The sequence below is a fragment of the Choloepus didactylus genome, chromosome 8, assembly GCF_015220235.1.
Source record: "Choloepus didactylus isolate mChoDid1 chromosome 8, mChoDid1.pri, whole genome shotgun sequence".
Classification (NCBI taxonomy): Eukaryota; Metazoa; Chordata; class Mammalia; order Pilosa; family Megalonychidae; genus Choloepus; species Choloepus didactylus.
This window is the reverse complement of record NC_051314.1, coordinates 83,432,390-83,456,748: the sequence shown is the minus strand read 5'-3', so window position 1 is coordinate 83,456,748 and position 24,359 is coordinate 83,432,390. Positions and strand designations below refer to the sequence as shown.

Here is a 24,359-nt window from a genome sequence, read left to right as displayed (position 1 = left end):
TTTTGCTCCAGCCTCCTTCCCAGTCCCGGGAGGCTGCCGCGCCAGCCGCGCCGAGCGAGCCCCTCCCCAGACCCAGCCCCGTCCGCGGCCCCGCCCGGACCCGGACCCGCCGTCCAGCTCTTGCAGTGCGACTGCGGCCGCCGCCAGGGAGGGAGGCGTCCCCGGCCGCTGCATGCCCGCGCCGCGCCGCCCGCAGGGCAGGCCCCGAGGTGAGTCGAGGCCCGTGGGGCGGGACCCGGTGGGGTGGGGTGGGGTGGATGGACGGACCCCTGCCCTTCCTTTATGTGGATTCAGAGACTCTCTCAGAGAGATCGCCGTAAGGCCAGTCCCACCTCACTGGGGGGGTGGGGTAGGCGCAAGCTGCCCCCTCGCCTTCCACGCACATCTGCCCCTTGCCCCACCTGAGACTGGGAGGGGGCTAGAAGGAACGTGGACCGCTAATCCGGAAACCTGGCGTTGCAGACAGGCTTTTGCCGTGTGACCTGGAGCCGGTCACTTAACTTCTCTGTTCTGTTATCCTCACCCATAAAATCGGCAGAATTCCTGTTTTGCTTCACTCACAGAGAAGGATTCACAAGGGGGTAATGCATGTGCTATTCTTTAAGCCTTTGTAACTAATGCTTATCTTTTATTATCTCTTGTCATCTCAACTCCAGGATCCAGGGCCCACCACTGAGAACCTTAAACTTGTATAATCCAGATTCCCATCACCCCAGATTTTAGCTCTGTAAAATCCAGCTCAAAAATCCAGGCTGGTCCGATCTGAAGCAGACACTCTTCCCCCTGTTCTGGGCTGTGTCCCTCCAGGCCTCTGGGCTGGCCTGGGAGTGAGTCGTCCGCTTACAACACTGTTGAGCCCATCTTTCCCAGATCAGCTCCTGCAGCCCTTGCTTAAGAACCCCAGCCTTCCTTCAGGATCCTGGCCAAAGGAGATCCTAGTCTCCTTCCAGGCTGGGATCCCAGGTTCAATGCCAATAAGCCCGTCCCTGGGATGGCCACCTACCTCCTCTCTTCTTCTCCAAGGACTAGTACAGGGTGGACAATGGCTCTCACCCTCTATTTATGGGCAGCTTCTGGCTCAGTCAGGAACTGTCCTCTCTGATCCTTCCTTTCCCATCTGTCCATGTACCTGTCATCTCATCTCACCTGTCCTCCCATCTCATTAGGTTCTTGAAAATAGCTACCATTTATTGTCACTGCTATGTAGTTGCTTAGATATATTTTTCTCACGTAATCCTGGCAGCAACCTAGCAGAAAAGGGGTCATTATGCCCATTTTACAGAAGAGAAAACAGACCCAGACCTAAATAACATCCAAAGCTCCAAGGATGGTGTGTTAGGTCAGGGTTGGATTTTTTTTTTTTAAATAACATTTATTAAGTGCTTACTGTATACCACTTAGTACTTTGCTAAATAATGTTACATACCTTATGCCTGTGAGATAAACACTATTATTATTGCCATTTTACACATGGGAGAAACTTAAGCCTCAGAAACATTAAGTAACTAATCACATAGTTCTTTGTGGTAGTAGCAGGATTTGAATCTAGTTCTGCATGATCCCGAGCCCTGACCTCTACTATCCGTGCTGCCTCCACATTTTGCCTGGGACCCTACCATCCAGGCTTGTTATGCTGCATCACACTGCTGTAAGTAGCGAATGAGATGATGGGGTGAAAGTGCTTTGGGTCTCATAAAGGGCAACCCAGTCCCAGCTCACTGGGAGGTGGGGGGGTGGGGTGGGCACAAGCTGCCCCCTTACCTTCCACACACATCTGCCCCTTGCCCCACCTCAGACTGGGAGGGGGCTAGAAGGAACCTGGACCACTAATCCGGTCCCCTGTTGTTTGGGTAGGACTTATTCAAGTGTAGAGCAAGACAGGCTGGCTATGTTTATTGCAGCGCTCCTCCAGCCGGTGACAGTCACTGCTGTGTTGAGCCACTGCTGCTGAGGGCAGTGGGTTTTATCCATCCCTCAGGTGTGCTGGGGAGAAAAAGATTAATGATTAGTTCCAGGCCCCCACCCCTTCTTTACTCTGACTCTCCTCACCTGTGGCTCAGACTTTGCCTAAGCCTACAAGCAACACTGTCTTTGCATCTCACAAACCTGCATGAGATTTGACAACAGCAGAGTTGGTAATTTGTTCATGTCCACTGAGGCCCACATGATCATTTTCTCCTCATCTGAAGGACTCAAGCTAACACCAAACAATTAGAGGGATAACAATGAACAAGAAATGATTTAATATCAACAATTTATCAAGACACACTCCTTATGGGCAAGAAGCTTAGCGTCCCTGAGCCTCAGTTGCCCCATTGGATTGTTGTGAAGAGTAAATGAGATAAACCATTAAGTTCAGTACCTAGTACATGATCGGTACTCAGAGAAGGCTAACTATTACTGTTATTTCATGGTAGTAAGTTAATGTTTGAAATTAGTTTAACATTTGTGATTTCTGGCCAACAACAGTGAGACTTCTGTCAGTGGGAGATCTTTCATGAAGTTTTGCTTAGAAGTAAAAGGATACCACCAGTCCCCAGGAGTCTGTTTGGGTAGAGTCAGATTTCAGGGTGATCCCTGCAGGGTCAGCTCTGAGTTTGGACTGGTCAGGACCCAGCACCCTCCTGTACGTAAGCCTACACTGGGCCCAGTTACAAATTGGACAATCAACGATTTTAGTTCATTATGTTTCCAATGTCAGACCAGATGTGGATTCACTGAATGCTGCCAGATCCTTCCCTGCCCTGTTCCTGGGCGTGAGGAAGATATCTGGAGAACAAAACCTTAATCCCTGCATGCCCTCTGCCATGTCCCCAAGTCCCTGGAGCCTCTGGAGTCAGTGTTTAACCTTGGCCGGGCCTTCTGCTCCAGCAGATGGGGGGGGGGGGGCGCTTCTAGGTGGGAGGGAGAGTCCCCTCCCTCTGGACCCCTTCCTGCCCATCCACCAGAGAAACAAAAGCCTTAGTGCTGTGTAGGGCACACTCTTAAGTGTGTTTCCCATAAAAACTGATCAGAATTACCTGCGGAGCTTTTTAAAAATGCATATTCCTTGCTGGTCCCAGAGGGACTATGTCAGAATCTGGAGTGGGTTGAGACCAAAGAATGTGCACTTCTAAACAAGCACTCTAGGTGATTTCGATGCATGACAAAGTAGATGAGGGGACAGACTGGGGGGTGGAGGGATGCCACATTTTATCCGTATTGTTATCCACAATTTTCTTCCCACCTCCTACCCTCTCTTCAGCTGCTTTTTGGGCAAGCAAAGGCTGCTAATGATGGCTTCCTGCTCATACCCCAATGGACAAATTCAGCTCTCTTAGGGCCCCCTGTCCAGCCTCCAGCCACATTGCAGAGTGCTTGCCAGAGTCCTCACTGCCTGCCTGGAGGGACAAGAAGCTGGAGGTCAGGCAGAGGCTGGGGACACAGCTGCAGCAGCCTAAGGCTCTGTTTCCTCCCCAGCCCCGGGCCTCTGGGGCAGAGGAAGCCTGGGCAGGAAGGCCAGAGCTGCTACCAGCCAGAGAGGCCCAGGCAGCGCCCGCCCCCCACCCCACCTCCAGGCCATCCCCTCCTGAGGGCCACAGCATCATGGGCCCTCACTGGGCACCATTCACAGACTGTGGCCTACCACAGCCCACATGGCCTTGTACCTGGCCTGACCAACCTCACGAAGCCATGCCAGAGGACACCTCCCCTCCCTCTCATTGGCAGCTCCTCCCTAGGGACCCAACCCCCAGACACACAACTGCACACTCGCCACCATTCTGAAAGTCCTTGTTGTCTGATTTAGTCCCTCTAGCTGCAGCCCCAGCCCATGCCTTCTTGTTCTAAACCTTTGAGAAAGAAAGAGTGGGGTGGCTTCTAAAGCACTAGTTGATTTGGGACTTGGGCTGGGGATTATCATTGACCAGAATAACCACACACACACCCTCCAACACTGGGCCCTTCCCACCAAACTTCTGGAAAAGTTCAACCCCAGCCAGCCATGGAAAGTCAAATGATCAGTGTCTAAGCGTGTTTCGCTTCTGCTCCCACATCGTCCTACCCCCACCCTTTCCCAGGACAGCAAGGAGAGACAAGGGCAATGGTTCAGAGAGGGCATCTCATCCTCTGGTGAGGTTGTGGAGAGGCTCCTTTACGCCTGGCAGGAGTGGCACTGACCTAGCTCTGTATGGTTGTAACAACTCTGAGGGCTCCGACACATGGCTGCCACTGGATTGGGAGACAGAGACGAAAGAGCATGGGCTGGGAGTCTGGACACCCAGGTTATTCTCCTAGTCCTGCCACTGGGGCCCCTGGACAAAGCTCTAACCTGTCATCCCTTCTTTTCTAAATTAAGGAGCTGGATTTTGCGATTCACAAGGTGTCCTAGGATTCTGTCATGGGGGTATCCCAGCCCCAAGTGGCTCCTCCAGACCCTATAAGCACCCTGGCCTGTCCTGAGTCTATGCCTTTGCTCCCTGCTGTGCGTGACTCCAGTGTGTTCTATCCAGATCCCAATCTAAACAATCTTGATTCCTGTTCCCGGCTCAGCGGGACCCTGAATGGCAGGAAGTGGACAGGGGCCTGTTTGTTTGCAGCAGCCAGGGCTGGGGGGGTGGGGGGGGCTCTGGGAAGGGGGTGGCTAAGGGTAGAGAGGCTGGGAGGGGGTGGGCAAGAGGCAGGGGACAGAACGGTGGGGGTGCCACTTAAGGGATCCACCTTCCTCCCCAGCCCCATGCCCTCCCAGATGCCTGGCCTGTGGCCTTCCCGGCCTGCCTCCAGCCAGGGCTCAGCAGCAGGGGTGCAGAGCTGGGGCTCCCCGAGGCTCTGAGGCGCTAAAACATGGCTCGCCACCCTTTAACACTAACAGGATGGTTTCCATGGGGAAGTGAACCAGGACTTCCCCTACAGGCCAGACACAGGGAGTGGAGAGGAGGCGTCCCTGCCCCACCCTCTCAAAAAACCTCCCCGTGATTTCCTCTGGTGGGGAGGGACCCAGGCTCAGTGGCTGGAAACGCTGAGGGTTGACTCAGTTCTTACACTGCACCCACTCTCTTATTCCTCTCTCCAGGGACCATGGCCTTGGGCCCTCCTAGGAGGACCCTTCTGATGCTGCTGATGGCCTTGGGGCTGAGCCAGGGTGAGTGTTTGGGGAGCAGTTAGGGAACGGGGGCTGGATGGAGAAAGGGCTGTCTGGGCCCAGCTCAGCTCCCAATGGGACTGAGTTTGAGGCGATAGGAAGAAGGTGGATTTGGCAGCTTGGCTGGATGGTGGGAAACAGTGAGACTCAGATTAAGTTCTCAGCCTCCCCCAGCCCTCCTTTGCTCTTGATCCAAACCTGCAGGTTGATGCTCTGTCAGACCCCAGGGTGGGAACCTCTATCTGGAGGTGGAGAGAGTGGGGGGTGTTGGCAGGGGCTGCCTGGGAGAGCCCACAGGCGGGGCTGGGCAGGGTGAGAGAGACTGGGAGGTCCTAGAATTAGGAAGGGGGCAAAAGCCTGGTTCTCACAGTCTCAGCTGCCCCTGGCCAGGGGTGAGGCTGTGGAGGAAAGGATAATCCGAGGATGGCACTAAGGGACCAAGGCCACAGGGGGTTTGTTTGAGAGGTTGGAAAGGAGGGGGCGGTGGGACAGATAGGGTGCTGGGCTCAGCCTGGCAGAGGAGAGCCCAGAGTTGCTGAGCTGCTGGCGTATCTCCCAGGAGACCCCATGAAGCCCTCTTGGGACCCACTGGTGACCTGCACGTGTGAGAACCCACACTGCAGGGGGCCTACCTGCCAGGGGGCCTGGTGCACTGTGGTGCTGGTGCGGGAGGGCAGACACCTCCAGGAACATCGGGGCTGCGGGAACCAGAATGAGGAGCTCTGCAAGGGGCGCCCCACTGAGTTTGTCAACCACTACTGCTGCTACAGCCCCTTCTGCAACCAAAACGTGTCCCTGGAGCTGCAGGGTACGTCCAGCTGCCCTGGTGATACCTCCCCATTCTTCTCGGACTCTGTCTTCCCTGCCCTGCTTTCCTCTCAGGCTCTGACCAGGAGGGTGGGGGGGGGGGGGGGACAGGACCCTGGGATCTGACCGGCAGAGGGGCGAGGTGGCGGGAACTCGCATGGTTGGAGCTGCATCTCGGTGTCCCCTTTCCCCAGCCACCCAGTCCCCTTCGGAGCAGCCACACGTGGATGGCCAGCTGCCTTTGATCCTGGGCCCTGTGCTGGCCTTGCTGGCCCTGGTGGCCCTGGGTGCCCTGGGCCTGTGGCATGTCCGGCGGAGGCAGGAGAAGCATCGGGGCCTGCACAGCGAGCTGGGCGAGTCCAGCCTCATCCTGAAAGCATCCGAGCAGGGGGACAGCGTGCTTGGGGTATGGGCCCCAGGGAACCTGGGGCACAGGGTGGAGGTGGGGTAAGACAGGAGCCCTGGAGTCAGAGGGAGAGCAGAGTGACAGGAAGCTGGGAAGAGACTGCTCACAGATCCCCAGAGATTAGAGTGGGTGGGAGCTGGGTGCATGGTTTGCAGGCGGAGACCCAGCAGTGGGACCCAGATTCAGGATGGAGAAGGGAGCTGGGATAGGTGGGGGCAGTTTCTCAGCAGCCTCTTGGTACCCCCAGGACCTGCTGGACAGTGATTGCACCACAGGCAGTGGCTCGGGGCTCCCTTTCCTGGTGCAAAGGACTGTGGCACGGCAGGTCGCCCTGGTGGAGTGTGTGGGTAAGCAGTGGGTGAGCCTGGGGTTGGGGGTGGGGGAGCTCTGGCTCATGCAGTCACCGGGAGAGCCAGGCCCTCGTCAGAATGGGAATTCTGCTGGGCAGGGAGTGGGTGGAGATGGTCCAGGGCTAGTTCTTTCTGCAGGGAGCAGGGGTGGGATATGGAGCAGATGCAGCTGGGTTTGAGTCTAGATTAAGTTAAACATGTATGTCAGAGGTTCTGCAGGTGGGCTCAGCACAGCATCAAAATGGGGGCTCTTCGGGGGGGTGGGGGGGGGTTCTGTGTGCCCAGTGTCTGTCCCTCTCCCTCTCCTCTGGCCACTGGAACAGGAAAGGGCCGCTATGGTGAAGTGTGGCGGGGCCTGTGGCACGGTGAGAGTGTGGCCGTCAAGATCTTCTCCTCGAGGGATGAGCAGTCGTGGTTTCGCGAGACAGAGATCTACAACACTGTGTTGCTCAGACACGATAACATCCTAGGCAAGCAGAAGCTCTGCACCACAGACCTCAGGACATTGACCCAATCCCAAAGGACCCCCAGCCCACCTTGACCCCAACCTCAGACTCCAGCTTTGTCTATGCCCTAAGCCAGGACAACTTCCCCTCGGGCCCCTAGCTTTGACTTGATCCAGTTTACCTGATGCCCCCAGCCCAGACCCTGACCAGCCCAGCCCCCCTTGTCCCCAGCCCCTTAGCTGAGCCACGTGACCCGTCTGCCCCCAGGCTTCATCGCCTCGGACATGACCTCCCGCAACTCGAGCACGCAGCTGTGGCTTATCACGCACTACCACGAGCACGGCTCGCTCTACGACTTTCTGCAGAGGCAGGCGCTGGAGCCCCAGCTGGCCCTGAGGCTAGCTGTGTCCGCCGCCTGCGGCCTGGCGCACCTGCACGTGGAGATCTTCGGCACGCAGGGCAAACCGGCCATCGCTCACCGCGACCTCAAGAGCCGCAACGTGCTGGTCAAGAGCAACCTGCAGTGTTGCATCGCTGACCTGGGTGAGCTGGACCGGGGAGGGCTGGGCCTGTCGCCGGTGGGCGGGCCCTTACGCAGGAGGGCGGGGCGAGCCCTGCACAGGTAGGTGGGACCGAGTGGGGGCGAGCCTGTCTCAGGTGGGCGGGGTTCGCCCGCTCTCGCTCTCTCTCTTCGGGGTGGTTGTGCTGTTGCATGTTCGGGTGCCTGGCGGCGACTATGATACTGGTTTCAGGGAGCATTAAGCCTTACGGAGTTGTGTGTTGTGTGTTGTCTCACTTCACCTCTGCAAGAGCCCCACAGATTGCCCCCAAACCCTTCAAGCTCAGACTCCTTCCACTACACCGGTACCTGGCTCCAGGCACTTGGGAGAAAGGGGCAGGGAGTCAGGAACCTGGGTTCTCCTGGCTTCACTGACCATCTGGCTGGTCCTCCGCAGGCCTGGGGGTTCTGCTCTGTGTAATGGGCATTGCTTTGCCTGCTCACATCTCCATGGGTTCTCGGGAAACCAGAGAGTGCTGCACCAGAGAGTGTTCCCCTTGTGGCTGCTGTGTCCCAGCCCATTACAGGGCAGATCTCCATTTGCCTGCCTCCTCTATGTCCCACTGTCTCTCATCATCTCCCCCTTGCCCCTGGGACCCCAGCCCCGGGGGTCACTCTGCTGACAGCCTTGGTACCCACAGGCCTGGCCGTGATGCACTCCCAGGGTAGTGACTACCTGGACATCGGCCACAACCCGCGAGTGGGCACCAAGAGGTACATGGCCCCCGAGGTGCTGGATGAGCAGATCCGCACGGACTGCTTCGAGTCCTACAAGTGGACTGACATCTGGGCTTTTGGCCTGGTGCTCTGGGAGATCGCCCGCCGGACCATTGTTAATGGTGAGCGCCCACACTGCACAGGGCTGGGAAGGGGAATGGGGCAGGTGGATCAGCAGGCGGGCAGGAGACGGGGGCTTCCAGCCAGATGCCAGTGACCAACCAGTTCAGCTGAGTGACCTTTTAAGGTACAACTGAGTCTGTGAGTCTGTGATGCTGGCTGTGGAATCGTGGGTAAGTGTTAAAAACAGAAATATTAATAGCAGCTAACATTTTTTTGAGCTTAAATATGCCCCAGATGCCATGCTGTATATCCACATGTATTATCGTATTAAATCCTCATGAGTTGGCAGGTGGTGATATCACTTAGCGGTTAAGTGCATAGGCTCAGAATCAGACTGCCTGGGTTTGCTTCCTGATTTTGCCAGTGACTGTGGGCAGGTTACTTCACCTCTCTGTGCCTCAGTTTCCTCAATTGTAAAATAAGCATAACAATAGCTTCCAGATTATTGGGAGGTTTAAATAAGATAATACAAGTAAAGAATTTAGAACAGTTTCTGGAGCCATTCTGGAGCTCAGTAAATATTAGTCACTATTATTGTTTAATAAAGAACGAGTGCCTGAGACAGTATTATCCCCATTTTACAGATGGGGAGACTGAGGCCCAGAATTACAGCTGGCTAGGCAGCACTGGAGTCTGAAACTAGACAACCTGACTCTGGGACCAGTGCTCTTTATCACTGTGCTCACTTAACACTCTCTGGTCCTTGGTTCTTTCACCCACAAAAATGCAGAATACAATAGTGACTGCACTGTCTGCTTATTGCTACCTTGTCATGACTGTGGTTTGCCACAGGCACTCAGATTTGGAAGGGCTGGGAGCGGGGTGGAGAGACTTCATTCCTTTTGGCCCCAGGCAGGGGCCTGTCCTGGGCAAAGTGTCTGTGGCCAGTGCCCTCTCAGCCTTGGGGTGGATGGCTGACGAGTGGTAGTTTGGTCTGGGTAGAGAGGGTGGTCAGCCTTTGTGGAAGCTGTCCATGGTGAGGGGCTGCCGTAGTCCTGAGATGTTGGGGACAGTCCTCAGGATATGATCAGAACTCTGCTCCTTGGGGACCCAAATTTCCTGAGCCTCTACCAGGAGCATCTACCAGGCTTCAATTGCCCTCAAAGTGGTGATCGACCAACTGCAGAATCTGAGGCAAGGGGCTCAGATTCCTGCCCCTTCAGGCATGGACTCTCGGGGTCTGCTGTGGGGAGGCTGGGGAAGGGGACACCTGAGAGAAGCCAGGAAAGGAAGGCTGGACCGGCCTGGTCTGAGTGGAAGGCTGACCGCAGGCCTCTGGGGCGGAGGGGGGGAGCTCCGTCAGCCCCACACAGATTCACAGTGCATTATAAACACTGTAATCTGGTGTCAGCCCCGGCACTGATTAGAGGCCCATTAGACACGCTCAGCCTCTGTGCAGCACTGATTAGGGTGTGAGCGGCACAGGGGCCGCCTGGAAGCCCGCCATGGTGAGAACAGCTGGCGCAGGCTCTGCTGAGGTTGCGGCCTGTGTGGCCGCGGCCCCCACGCCGGGAAGCAGGACAGGGCATGGGGCGTTTTCTCTGGTCTGGCCTCTTCTGCCTGAGCTGTCTCAGGAATCATCACCAGAAAACTCCTACAAAGGACTGTGCACTTGGGATAACATGTGGAGGAGAGAAGCTGCAGGTGGAGGGGCGTCAGTGGCAGGGGGCGATGCCATCCTTAACAGTAGATGAATGTTACGTGGACCTGCATAAAAATCCCCTTCTCTTAGGAGAGGTGTTTTCTCCCCTTTCTTCACCTTGTTCCACATCCTCTGCCAGCAGCCAACCAACTACCTGTATGATCTTAAACAAGCTTCTTAACCTCTCTGGCCTTAATTTCTTTGCTTAAGGAGTAGAGCTAATAGCATTACTTGCCTCATAGGGTTGTTGCAAGGATTTAATGCAAAGCACTTAGATAGTGCCTGGCCCATAGTCAGTGTCTAGCAAACATTAGGCATTATTATTCTCGGGCATCTGTGCTAGTTGGGGCCTGGGAGCAGTCACAGGCCTTGGGTGGGAGGCAGCTATAGAGAGACTGGAACAAGATGTGGCCTAGGAGACAGATGAGATGGGACACTGCCATCACTAGCTTTGTGGGCAAATTGTTCCACTTCTCTGAGCATCAGCTTCCTCTTTGGGTAACCTGGGGGTCATAATAGTACCCACCTCATAGGGTTCTGAAGATTAACAGGATAATGCACATGAAGTGTTTAGCACAATGCCTGGCACATGGTAAGTACAAAATAAATGGCAATAATTATTATTATTCATTAGTATAATTATTTGTTATATTATGGTGTCCCTCTCAAGACTGCCTGCCACAAGCACAGGGTCCCCAGCTAGGGGTAATTTGGGCAGGCAATTGGTTTCCTGGCCCCAGGGACAGAGGGTGGGTGAGGCCCTCTTCTAGGTGGTATTGGGCCTTATGGGGGTCCCAAGTGAGTGTCCTGTCCCCCTTCCATCTCCAGGCATCGTGGAAGACTACAGACCACCCTTCTATGATGCAGTACCCAATGACCCCAGCTTTGAGGACATGAAGAAAGTGGTGTGTGTTGACCAGCAGACCCCAACCATTCCCAACCGACTGGCTGCAGACCCGGTGAGGCCTCAGGAGGGCTGAGATAGTGTGTGTGTGTGGGGGGGGGGGGGCTCACAACTGGGATTTCTGGGCCCAAGATCTTGTGTAAGACCTAGTGGAGGGCACCTCCCTGGGCAGCACCCCCTACCCCCCAACCCCTTCCTCAATGGCGTCCCTGGTTCATGGGCCTCCAGAGACCCTCTGGTTATTCTGGGATTTTCAGAACCTTTCACCTTGCCTGAAAAGTCAGAGGCTCTCTGCTGCATTTCCTGCTGTGGACTTTGTTGTTGTTGTTAGTTTGGTTTTGGCTTTTCTCAAAATTCTCCACATACCGATAAGAAGACATACACATACATACATACATATAAACACATATGGCATGCATATGCTTCTACATAAACACACACACACAGATGTAAACACTTGCACATGTATGCCAGACTGTCAGTCTCGGGAGGACAGAGAGCATGTCTCTTTTGCTCACCCTTACACTCCCAGTACCTATCACAGTGCCTGGCACACAATAGATGCCCAATAAATATTTATCGAATGAATAAATGTGCACATGTGTATGTATGCATAGGCACATGTACATTTAGTCACACACATGTTCACAAAAAAGCCACATCTATGCATTCCTGTGCTCGCACACATATTCTCACTCTCAGAAACCAGCCTGATTCCTAGGCAGAGGTGGGGCTGACTCAGTCCAGGCCTGCCAAGCTTTTGGAAGGAGTTCCTCTCTGACCACATGCATTTTTAGTGCAGTGCCCACTACCCATCCTTCCCCGCAGTCCGCTGGGCCCAGTCATGGTTGGTGGAAGGGCTGGGTCTCAGGCTGCAGGTGGGGTTGCCGGAGCCCCATTGCTTGCAGGTGTCCCCTTCCACGTGGATCTTGGTGGAGGTGGGGGGTGGAAGCAAGGCATTCCACAGACACCACTTGCCAAGGGGGGCCTGGAAGCTCCTGATGATCTGTTTTTGTCTTTCTGCCTTCTCACTCCACTCTCTTCCTCTCCCATTTTGTTTCTTTCTCTTCTCAATCTTGCCCGGTTCACTCCGTTCTCCCTTTGTCCACTTCTGTCTCTCCTCTCACCCTCCTTTGCAACACTCTCATCTCCCACGTCTTCTCCTTTCTTTCCTGCTTGCTGCTTCCACCTCCTCCCCTTGTCCTCTCCATCTTCCCTGACCACATCCCCTGCCTCTCCCTCTCCCGATCCCCAGCTCCTCTCAGGCCTGGCTCAGATGATGCGGGAGTGTTGGTATCCCAACCCGTCTGCCCGCCTCACTGCGCTGCGGATCAAAAAGACGCTGCAGAAACTCAGCAACGGCCTGGAGAAGCCCAAAGTGATTCACTAGCCGCGGGCGCCTGACTCCTCTCCTCCTGCAGGGGTGGGTGGACGGCGGCGGTCTGTTGTCAAGGTGGTGTGGGTGTGTGTGCTAGGGAGGGGGTGCCCCTCCATGGAGCAGCTGCGTGCACCCAGCTCGGGCCCCCAGCCCATCCAGCCAAAAATACAGCCGGGCTGAAACCCGATCCCCCGCCGTCTGGCCCGCTCAGAGCAGCAGGATCCCTGATGCCTGGCTTTTGCCCTACCCCCACCCCCCCACCCCTTGCCAGCAGGGTGCACCTCCAGGACAGGATGCAAAAGAGGCCCCAGAGCCAGAGTGCCAAGCCAGGGGAATCCCACTCCTGGGCCCAGAGCCTGGGCCTGCACTTTACCCCCTGCCCTTGGTCGACCCCACTGCCCCACCAGAGCTGCTGAGGTGTCACAGGACCCTTGAGCAGACACCCTGCCCTGCCAGGCCTCAGGCTCTGGAACAAACCACAGACACCCAGGGTTTCTCTCTGTGGATTTGCCTCCCAACTCCATGACACCCTGGGCCTTCTCATCTCTCCAATAACAGTCCAGCTTGCTGAATGCCAGCTGCCTGGGATAGCTGGGGCCAGATCCTGGAGTCCCAGGCCCCCAGCCTAGCTGATTTATTAGGGCAGGAAAACCCAAGAGGGCCTCCTGAGGGTGTGGCAGGGTAATGGAGAGGTGGCCGGTCAGATGGCATGGGCCCAGGCTTTCAGAAGTACTGAGAGGACTTGGAGGCCAAGCATGGCTGGAGAAAGGTTCTGGGAGTCAGGAGACCTGGCATCTGGTTCTGGCTCCTTGCAGTGTGTGACAAGAGTGGGGCCTTCACTTCTTAGGACCTTTGTTTCTTTATCCACATAGCGAAAGATTTGGTCCTTCTGTCCTTTAATGTCCTTTCAGCTCTATTTTTCTTTCAACTTTCAGCCTGTGTTAGAACTGAGTTCATCAATCCCATCAACCCCCTATGCTCCAGCCCCTGGCAATCTGCCTCAAGATGGGGATTTGAAAATATTGGGGTTTTGTAACTATCAGAGTCCTTGAGTGTCTGAAATGCCACCTAGTCTAATTCTACAAGCACCAATCCTTGCCTTAGCCCATGCCAGTGACTGAGAGGCAGCTTCTTCCAGAGCCTCCAAGGCTCAGAAGAAATTTGGCTCTAGCCAAGAAGCCTCCAGCATCCTGGTTCCTGTTCTCCTCTGGCCCAGCCCCAGAAAGCATGTGTCTCAGGAGAACTTAGTGGCTTTAGAGAACGTTTGGTTTTTGGAAATGTCCAGGGTGTGTGTCCACACACTGAGGAGGGTATCCTAGACCCTGGGCAGGTGGATGGGCTGAAGGTTGGTGGGTTGGAGGTAGAGCCTGAGAGGATGTGAGGGGGGCTCAGGCAAGAATAAAGATGGCCCCAAACTTGGAAAGACCTCGGGGCAGGCTGGAGAGGGACCCTAAGTTCTGTTTCAGTCTCAGTCTCCAGAGCATGAAGAAACACACCCCTCCCCCTCTCCTGCTGTCAATGACCCAGCACAACCTCCCCAGGCCGCCTTGTGGGCTGCTTCAACCATCACCGTGGCACTTTCCCAGGCTGGTCTCCCAGTATTGTGCAAGGCCCAGAGGAGAACCAGGAAGTGAAACTGGGTAAAAGCAGAAAGCTACACGGACCAGCGGGGTCCCAGGTCATCTGGACAGGGCTTGCTTCCCAGTAGGTTCACTCCTCTGGTCACTGGAACCCACCCAGCCCAGAAATCCGTTTCCTCTGAAGGATTTTATCTCAACTGGGTCTTGGGGCAAACTCCTCTGAGAACTCCACATCCAGAAACCAAGGGCAACAGCTCTAGGAAGGCTGGAAATCCTTAAAGAGAAGGTCGGAGGCAGAAGGTGGAGTGAACCTGGTGGGTTGAGAGAAGGGGCTGGGGAGAACAGTCAGCAAACAGAGAAGGAAGGGGGAGACATTGGTCAGCACCGTTTACATAATTCTGTCACAGTGGCCAGAAGGTCGTAATTATACTTCTCTTGTCTGGAGATACTGTTTGTGGAAGCACTTAGCACGTGCCTAGCACACAGCAGTTCCTCAATAAAAAGGTGGTCTAATCCGGGAGCTCCTGCTGCGTCTTCCCAGGCCAGTGCCCTTTGCAGTGGACTGTTACAGAGGTCCAGGGAGACCCTGAGGGGATCAGAAAGGAGAAAGTCCCAGAGTATCACGCGCCCGTCGTTACCCTTAGTTGACAAGTCGCAGTTCCCGCAGGCCTCGCCTTAGACCCCTGCTGGGACCCAACTCTTACATTTAACCCAGGGTTGGGAGCAGCCTGATCGTCGCGCCTCCACATCGCCCTCTGCTGGCCGAAGGGTTGCCCAGCGGCCGCTTCCCGACGCACCCGCCAGGCTTACCCAGCGGGGTGGGGATCTCCTCGCCCCGCCCCCGTGCGCCAACGTGCGTGCGCTCAGGGAGTTTCTGTTTTGTAGGGACTGTTCCCCGAAAATCATACTTTGGAACGAGTTTCCTGTTTCCTCACCCAGAGGCAGCTCAGACCCGCCCACCTCAATTCCCTGTCCTCGATTCCCTCCTCCTCAAAAGGGGTCCCCACCTTGCCCGGAGTCATCCCCAGAATGGGGAGAGGTCTCCGCCCCCTGGGACGACCCCTTTGGAGTCCTGGGCTCAGAAACCCACCCCACCCCACCCCCATTTCGACCCCTCCCCTGGGGAAATTGGAGGTGGTGGACATGCCATGGGGTGGGGGTGGGGGGCTTGTCCGTCTGACTATCCCAGGCTGGAAAGTCTGTGCTTTTGTATTAGAGACCCTTATAGGAAGCTCCAGAAAGAGTACCCCAATTCCTTTTACCACGGAGGACTTCGCTTACTCCATGGAGCCCACAAGTCAGCCTCATCTCTGGACCATCCCCTCCTACAGTCTTCGGGGCCTGGGTTCATGGAGTCCCCGGCAACAGTCCCTTGCCAGAGGACTCCAGCACCCAGCCTCTTGGAGCAGCTTTGAGGAAACAAAGTAGTACGTCTCCTAAAGTCATCCTTTCCCTTCCCCTGCACCTGCCCAGATCGCGGTTCTCACATCTCCACCCTGATATCTAAGTGTGTGGTGGGAGAGTGGGCAGAAGGGCATTAGGAAAATTGCAGAAAAAGAGTTACAGGAAACCAGGCTGGGCTCTGGGGAAGGAGAATTGGCTCACTGCCCTGCAGGGTTAGAAGAGTCCTTGGGAGGTCACCACATCCAACCCCCTGCCTCCACATCCATAGAGCCTCATCTGAACCTCAGGAAACCTGCCTGCCGTGAGTGAAGAAAACCCACTGTCCCCTTTGCTTCTTTGCACCTTTGTCCTGCTTACTTGGGAGACCTCAGACTTAAGTTTCCCTGCCTCTATCTGTGTGGTGAGGGCCCACCAGGAGGTTGATGGGCCTCTATAAGGTGGGGATGGAGGTGGTCCCTGGAGCATGAGCCCCAATGCTAGGGACCACCCCTTCCCCCACCAAGGCCTTGTGGAACCCAGGCCCTTAAAGACAGTTCTCTCTACCCACCCAGTCACCATTCTCCCTCAGTCATGCCTCATGTCAGCCTTTAAGGAAGGTGCTCTGCTTCCTCCGTATCCTCATTTGCATCCAAGAAATGGCAAAGCCTCATTCCCAAAAGACCTGGCCCTGGGGGTGGAGTGGGGGTGGAGTGGGGGTGCATGCCCTGAGTCCAGTCTCCAGAGCCGGGACTGATGCTAAATAGGCAGTCATCACTCTGGGTGGGCGACTCTTGGAACTAGCTGCTTCCACCAGGGCCACATCCAGTTTGCTAGAAATAGAGACAGAGGGCTTCTTGACTTTGCATATAATTTGCATAATGCCATAGACACACAGTCTATTTTCAGGCAGTTTTCAGGTTAAAGTGTTGTCACTGCTGCCCTGCGGGGTGTCATGTCTGGATGAGTCTCTTCTCTGTTCTTTCTCACCCACCCACTCTTACTGACCTAGATCTCCAACTGCAAAAGCAAATGGTGAGGTGGGGAAAGAGTGGGGTTGTCCAGGGAGACACAGGGGCAGAGCAAGAGGCACACTGGCATTTCCTTTATCACTATCTCCACCACCACCATCACCAAAGGCGGAGTCTGTGGCCCGAGGGCAACTGACAGGCAGTGGGTAAGGACGGGCGGGCAGTTTACCCATCTTCCGTTCTACACAAACCTTTCTTGCCTCTTGTTGAAGGAGAACAGCCAGTTCCTGTACTCTCTATTCAGTCTTCTGCCAGTTTGAAGAAAGATGTCTAGATAACCTGTGCCTCTCAGCCACCCATAAAGCCTTGTTGGCCCCAGATATCCCTCCTGGGCATTTATTTTCAGCACTAAGATTTGACCTTAGCCTCCCATGAAATCTGACCCTCAGTCTGTTTCTATCCTGGGAGCCCTATTTAGGAGCCCAGGTCCCAACTCTGTTTTTAAAGCACCTAGTAGGAAGTCAGTGAGTGCTAGAGTCCCCTCTTCTTCCATAATTGTCCGCAAAGTAGTACACAGATGCCAGGCACAGACACGCTAGAAGGGACAGATGGAATGGCTGTCACTAATTTGTTTGCAACCTTGGCATTGAACTTGGCCTGTCTTGGCCTCAGTTTCGTCACCTAGGAAGGAGGGGGTTTGGTGGCTTTTAGGGGCAAGGACAATTCTCCTCCTTTTATAGCTCAAGCTGTTTGGCGACCTGTCCTTGGTGGCAGAGGGCCGGGACTGGAGCCCCACCCAGGCTTCCTCCAGCAGATCCTCCAGCCTGGGGGCCTGTCTGGTGTGCTGTCTTCCTGTGTAGATCCAAAACTTCACCCAGTTGCCTAGGCAAAGAGCCTGGGAGTCTTACTGGGACCTGGGAATCATGAGGCCACTTGGCCAGGCAGTGCACTACCCAGAAGTCCTGGTCCCGGTCCATTCCCCCTGGACCTGCCTCATCCCCCCCGTAGGCAGGCGTTTCCTGTTGATAAGAAGCTCAGTCACAAACACCGATAAAGAGATGAAAAAGGAAATTGACAGGCTTGGGTATAATGGGCATTTTGTCTGCTTTTTCTATCCCTCTTCCTCCTCCCAGCTCCCTCACTCCTGGGCTGCCTTCTCAACTGAGAAGAAAACATGCTCCCCACCCCCCACCCCCCACTGTGAACCCTATTTTATAGTGTCCAGGAATTTAGCCTTCAGGCTTACATAGCCCTCAAAAGGGAGGCCTCTCTCGGCCTGGGAGCTCAGGGGCAGGAAGCACTGGGTGCTAGGAGGCCCCAGAGCCCAGGGTAAAGGGCAGTGACAGCAGGAAGGAAGGACAGGCAGGCCCAGGTTGCAACCGCGACCTTTCCTCTTTCCTCCCCCCTCCCCCCTCTCTCCTCCCAGAAGGCCTGGATCCAAGTTCAGACTAGGTGGCTGGAGAGTCTATAATTAGTGGATTTTCCATCATTTTGATCTCAGGCTCATTACTGGAAAATCTCATTAATTTTGACTCTACTAATTTGGAATCTATGATCCTTCAGGCCAACAAGTTGGACTGCTGTTTAGAAAAAATAAACAAAGTAAACAAGTTTGCAAAGCATGCCCTACTGCCCTTCTTGGGTCCGGATCTGTAAGCTCAGCTCAACGAAGTAGTTTGTTGTTGTTGTTGATTTGTTGTCGTAAAATACATACAACACAACACATTCCATTTTAACCACCATCACGCATGCAATTCACAATGTGCTACCATCACCACCATCCATTTCCATAACTTTTCTATCACCCCAAGCAGAAATCCTGCACCTACAAGCAGAGACTCTCCATTTCCCCTCCCCAGCCACCCATCACCTGTAATCTACTTTCTGTCTCTATGAATTTGCATATTCTAGTTATTTCATATAAGTGAATTTGTACAATATTTATCCTTTTGGGTCTGGCTTATTTCACTCAACATGATGTCTTCAAGTTTCATCCATGCAGTAGCACGTATCAGAACCTTATTCCTTTTTATAACCATCTACTATTCCATTGTATGTATATACCACATTTTATTTATCCATTCATCTGATGATGGATACTCAGGTTGCTTCTACCTTTTGGCTATTGTGAATAATGCTCCTGTGGACATTTGTGTACAGATATCTGGTCAAGCCCCACCTTCAATTCTAGAAATGGGGTTTCCAGGTCATATGGTAATTCTAGGTGTAACTTTTTGAGGAGTCACCAAACTGTTTTCCATAGTGGCTGCCCCACTTTACGTTGCCAACAACGATGTGTAAGGGGTTGTATTTCTCCACATACATGCAGAGGCTGTTTATCTCGAGTGCTCAGCCTGCAGTAAAGATAACCTGCCACTAGGTGGGTGATGAGCCTTTGCCTACCCTTTGTGCTCTGAGTAGTCATGCTCGTGGAGAGAAGGGGTTTTGAAGATTTTTGGATTCAATAATTCTTTTTCCCTCTCCTCCAGAGATGTAATTCCTTAATAAAATAGTTAGGCAAACATAAAGGAGTGAAATACATGGTTCTAAATGGCCAGGGTTTAAAAGAAAACCAACAGCTATATACAACCCAGGGAACTTTCTCCTGAACTCTTAACCATTTCCAATTCTGATTACCACCTAACCTAGCTTATCCAGCCTTCAGGTCCTCATATCTCTCATTGCACTTTGATAGTCCACGGAGGAGCACGGAGTTGGAAAGAGCAAAAGGTTTTATCCCAATCAAAATTCCAGTTGGATTTTTTTTTTAAGTAATTCAACAAATATATTCTAAATTTTATTTGGAAGATTGTAAACTCATGAACAATTAAGTCATTTTTCCCTAATTTTATGTTACATTTTGTGTAGGTTATACACTGATATGCTTCAAAAACAAAAGCGTCAAAAGGGAGACAGTGAAATGTGTCCTTCCCATCTTTGTCCTCTATCTGCCCAGGTTCGTAAAGAAACTACTCATCTTAGTTTCTTGTGTTCTGTCCCTTCATGGTTTCTTTAAATGTATATAGAGATTTTGAATATGGATCCTTGCCCCCACCCTGCCCTTTATACAAAAGTAGCATGTTTTAGACACTATTCTTCACCTTACCTTTTTCTCTGAATAACGTTTCTTGGAGACCTTTCCATGTCAGTACATAGAGACCTTTCACACTCTTTTTTACAACAGCGCAGTATTCCACTGTATGGATGTATCATATTTACTTTAACCAGTCCCCTATTTTTTGGATGTTTGGTTGTTTCCAATTTTTGGTGACTATAAACCATGCTGCAATGAATATACTTGTAGAGTCATTGTTTTGTTTCATTCAAGTATACCTACAGGATAAATTTTTAAAATGAATTTTTTTCATTTGGCCATGTCATTTTGAAGAAGTGCAAAGAGGAGAGACTTGCCCTGGCAGATAATAAGACATAAGACAAGCCACAGTAATAGAATGATATGAGACAAGTGGACAAGTGGACAAGGTAAGTGGAACATAATAGAGAGCACAGAAACAGATTTGTGTGTACCTGGAAAGTGATATGTGATAAAGGTGGCATCAAAAATGAGTAAAGATGATGGCTAAATGGTGTGGATGTTTTTTTTGGGGGGTGATGAAAATGTTCTAAAACTGTGATGATTGTTGGACAACTCTGTGAACATACTAAAAGCCATTGAATTATATACTTTAAATGTTTGAATTATATGTGAATTATATCTCAGCAAAGCTCTTACCAGCTTGTTTAGATGGTATTAAGAACACTGGATCACAGTTTGGGGGAAAAATCCAAAGATGGACTCCAAATGGATTAAGGATCTAAATATAGAAAGGCAAAACTATAAGGCTAATAAAAAAATTAAGAGACCTAGAGGTGGGGAAAGATTTAAACAAGACCTTTAAAGCACAAATTGTAAAACAAACAAACAAAAATATGACTACATCAGTTCACTCTTCACCTATATACCATAAATAAATTTAATGTTTAAAAATTTAATACAATTAATAGATAGATGACAGACTAGGAGATATTGGCAATCCATACAACTGTTAAGAGATTAATATCTACAATTAATGAGAAACTCCTGCAAATCAACAGGACCCAACAGGAGAGTGGGCAAAAGACATAAGAGGCAATCCACAAAAGAGGAAGCTCAAATGGCTACTAGGTATAGAAAGGGATGCTCAGCCTTACTTGTAATTGGAGAAATGCACATTTAAATGAGATATCAACTAGTGTCCATCAAACTGGTGAAGTTAGGAAGGTGAGTAATGCCAAGTGTTGGCAACGATGTGGGAAAATAGGAACTCTTGTGCAGTTCCTCTAGAAGTATAAACTGGTATAGCCTTTTTCACTTTATTTTGTGAAAAAAGGGTATGTCATTGCCATTTGGCCTCATGATGCCATTCCTGGGTACATGTCCCAGAGAAATTCTCATACCAGTCCATGAGGGGACCTACACAAGGAAATTCCACACTGTGTTGCTTGTAGTAGCAGGAAGTTGGAGCCAACCGTGGTGTCCACCACTGGGGAACAGATCAGTAAGATGTAGTGGATGTACGCTTCAGAATACTGGGACTTTCATTGGAAGCAACAAACTATGTATGAACTGATCTTAAAAATACAGACTCGATTTTCCCCATGTCATTTATATACATTGAGAAAGCGTAACTATTCGAAACCACATGCCATTCTTAACAAGGATATGCATATGTTTAAGGTCATGAAGCAAACTCATCAGAGTGCTTGTGGGCTGAGAGGAACAGGATGGATGGAGATTGAAAGGGGGCATTGGAGAGAGAGCTGCAAGATAAAATCTGAGAGGGGCTTTGCCACCGGGCAAGGTCAAAGCTGAATCTGCTACTTCCTGATTAACCTGAGGCTCACGTGGAAAAAAGAAAAAGAACCAATGACTGTGTGGTCCGAGTCCTGGCTCAGCCCCTCCTGAGCCTGTCATCCTGGGCATGAAACAGAACTCCTAAGTACTCAGCTTCCTCATCTTTAAGTGGGGATAATACTACTTCATAAGGGCCTGGACAGAACTGCTATTCAATAAAAAATAATAATACCAATGGTAGTGCACCACCCTTGCCGATAGTGTTCACAGCTTCAGTTCTGCAGAGCAACAGCCCGGCTTAGTGTCAAGACCTCTGGCTTTGCTTCTCCAGTGAGAGAGGAGAAAAGCAGCCCCTATCCTGGCCCCTGGCCTCAGCATCTGGGCAGCAGCTAACAGGGAGGCATTTGCAGGGCAAGGTGAAAGCCTGTGATCATCTATGTATGTATTTCAGTTAGAAAAAGGCTTCTCATCCTGTACTCACTGGCTGCTCCCTTCTAATCAATACTTAGGTCTTTTGTGAAATGAAATTTATATTCACGCCCCGCTGTTCCCTTAGTAACAATCTCAGGCAATCAGATCTGCTTTCTGGTGGAAATGGCCTTTGGAAAGCGCCTGTGCAGCACAGTTGCACAATCCTACCTTTGCCAGAAACAGTTTTCTGATGTAGCCGGTATCTTTTCCAGAAAAAAAAAAATTCAAACTACATTTAAGCAGACTTAACAAGGTCTTAAAATAGATAGTGATTTCACCTCACAAGGGCAATTCTTAAAATACTAAAGTACTGTTTTTAAGCGTAGTCAAGTACTCAGAAACACTAATTTACATTCTAAACAATATCTATTCTAATTACAAATGATTCCCAACCACTAGGTAATATTTTGTGTTATTGTATGTACCTGAAATGAATCAAATTACTTTCTTCTTTTTTTTTTAAACCACTATTCACTCATTCAAACTGGCCTCTCCGCAATTCTTCCAGATTTACACATTTATTGTATTTCAGGCATGGATTTGAGAATTTGACTCTATAGTATTGAGGTGAAAACACAAAAGCAGATTTAGCACATCTATCTAAATGAGAGGGTTGAGACCCTTATCCTTCAAGCACCTCTTTCAGATATTCTTCTCTTTTCTTCACTCTAAGAGACTGCATTTGCTTACCCTTCCTAGAGAAAAGAGGAGCCCTTTGAGAAGTCCTCAGAAATGCCAAACCTATAAACTCACCTTCATCCTCATTGTCCCCTCCTCCTACCTTTTTGGTTTCCCTTTTCAGGTTCCTCATTCTCAATGACCTTTCACTTTCCTGAATCAATCCTCTACTTACCTTTCTATATCAGCAGGTCCTTCCCCCCAGGGTGTTCACTTGCTACAAATGAAAATCCCTCAACCTCATACCCTGTCCACCCACTCTGATCTTTCTGTCCTCCCCTTTGTGGTCACATTTATTGGGAGAGTTGTCTACTCTGTCTCTGCTTCTTCACCTCCCACTCACTCCTCAGCCCACTGCCTTCTGGCTCTGCTGTGGAAACTGATCTCTTGGAGGTTACCACTGGCCTCCTCATTGCTAAATCAGTGGGCTCTTCTCAATTCTTCCTTCTTTAACTGGACCTCTCAGCAACATTTGACGCTGCTGATCATGCCCGCCTCTTGGCGTTCCTGCCTCATGCTATCAGTACCCCTCCTACCTCTCTGGGGGCTTCGTCTCAGCTTTCTCTGCAGGCTTCCCTTCTGCCTCTTCCTTGAATGCCAGTGTCCCTAGCGTTCTGTCCAGGTCCTCTTTACTTCTCTGTCTACCCACACCTCCTGGGTGAACCCGTCTCACCTGTGGCTTTCATGGTCACTGGTAACTTTAAATCTGTGTCTCCAGCCCACACCTCCCTTCTGAGCTCCAGATCTCAAAACCCAGCTTCCTTCTGTCTCCCAGGCATCCCAAGCTCATTTGTCACCCCATACCTGCTCTGTCCCAAATATTCAGAGAATTGTACCACCAACCAGGTAAACACAAGGACTCATGCATGACTTCCTTCTCATTTCCTTCTCACTTTCCTCCCCCCACAATCAATTATTCAATTGAACACAAAGTCCTGTCCATCCCACCTCCCCCTTATCTCTCAAATCTGTCCACTACTCTCCATCCTCACCCTGATCCCAGCTCCTCCCAGTGGGACCTTCTCTCAGTCCCCTGCATCTGTCTTAGACCCTCCAGTTCTTCCTTTACATTGCAACCTTAGAGGGCTGTCTAAAATGCAAATCGTTATTCTATCACACTCTGCCTCACTGCCTCCAGGTTACAGTCCAAACTCCTTATGAAAGGGCCCTTATTGCTTGATTCGACCCTGGCCAACACCTCTGGCCCCATCTCTTTCCTCAATCCTCCTTTCTCTTTGTGTTCCAGCTACACTGGACTTCTTCCTTTCAGTGCCTTACATCTGCAGCCCCTTTTGGCCTCCATGCCTTTGCATGTGGGACATTCTTCGCCTGGCCAACTTGCATTTACCAGTATGGTGGTGTTATGGAGGGAGGCAGACCTGGGTTTGAATCCCAGCTCTGTTGTTTTTCCAGCTGTGTGACCTTAAGCAGGTCACCAAACCTCTCTGAACCTCAGTGTCCTCATCTATAGAAAGAGAATAATAATACTGGCTGTATCTGACATACAATGATTTTTCTTTCCAATTATCTGACCTACCTCTATCCATTCACCCTCACACACTTTTTCTGGGAACTGTTCCTTCTTCCTTGTTCATATAGATATATGGCGGCTCCTTGCAGCCTTGTTTGTACAACATGACCCAGCCCTGCTCCCCACAGATAATTGGGCCTGAGATCGGCACCCGACCCAAGCTGGGTCAATCAGTCCCTTCCTCATGAATCAGGAATTGGGACCCAGAGAGGTTCACACCTGAGTCTTTTCCTGTGTGACTGGACTGAGTGTAGACCCAATAGCTATTGGTAGCCTGAAGTTCCCAGGAAGCAGAAAAAGTTGTTCTGTATAAAAGAAGATTGAAGCAGATACCACACAGATGAAGCACAAGCCCGAGAGGAAAAAACCGTGGAAACAGAAAAAGAGTCTGGCATGTTTGACTCTCTGGTTCCCGTGACTGACCGAGGCCAGCTGCACTGGGTCTGTGAAAAAGCCCTGCATC

At 51.7% G+C, this 24,359-nt stretch overlaps 1 protein-coding gene across 5 annotated transcripts; it reads left to right on the top strand.

Moving 5' to 3' along the window:
• Position 1: 1 nt before the first annotated feature.
• ACVRL1 (activin A receptor like type 1) lies at positions 2-20,073 on the top strand. Of its 5 annotated transcripts, XR_005218342.1 has the most exons (12): positions 2-209; positions 5,051-5,119; positions 5,679-5,927; positions 6,121-6,332; positions 6,580-6,679; positions 7,006-7,152; positions 7,396-7,671; positions 8,329-8,526; positions 10,998-11,128; positions 12,329-12,496; positions 19,251-19,338; positions 19,771-20,073. XR_005218342.1 is itself a non-coding variant. In XM_037845985.1 (11 exons), the coding sequence occupies exons 1-10, from the start codon at positions 173-175 to the stop codon at positions 12,461-12,463; spliced, it is 1,554 nt and encodes a 517-aa protein (XP_037701913.1). In that variant the 5' UTR covers positions 2-172; the 3' UTR covers positions 12,464-12,496; positions 19,771-20,073. The 5 variants fall into 5 exon arrangements, 4 of the variants coding, with proteins under 4 accessions (XP_037701913.1, XP_037701914.1, XP_037701912.1 ...); XM_037845985.1 differs by lacking the exon at positions 19,251-19,338; XM_037845986.1 differs by lacking the exons at positions 19,251-19,338; positions 19,771-20,073 and adding an exon at positions 16,655-18,006 and having other exon boundaries at positions 3-209.
• Positions 20,074-24,359: the final 4,286 nt, after the last annotated feature.

Bases quoted from the DNA above. Each gene is read 5' to 3' on its own strand.
- ACVRL1 (XM_037845985.1), top strand. From the start codon at position 173: ATGCCCGCGCCGCGCCGCCCGCAGGGCAGGCCCCGAG. The intron at 6,333-6,579 runs GTATGGGCCCCA...TGGTACCCCCAG, and splicing joins AGGGGGACAGCGTGCTTGGG to GACCTGCTGGACAGTGATTG. The intron at 11,129-12,328 runs GTGAGGCCTCAG...CCCGATCCCCAG, and splicing joins ACCGACTGGCTGCAGACCCG to CTCCTCTCAGGCCTGGCTCA.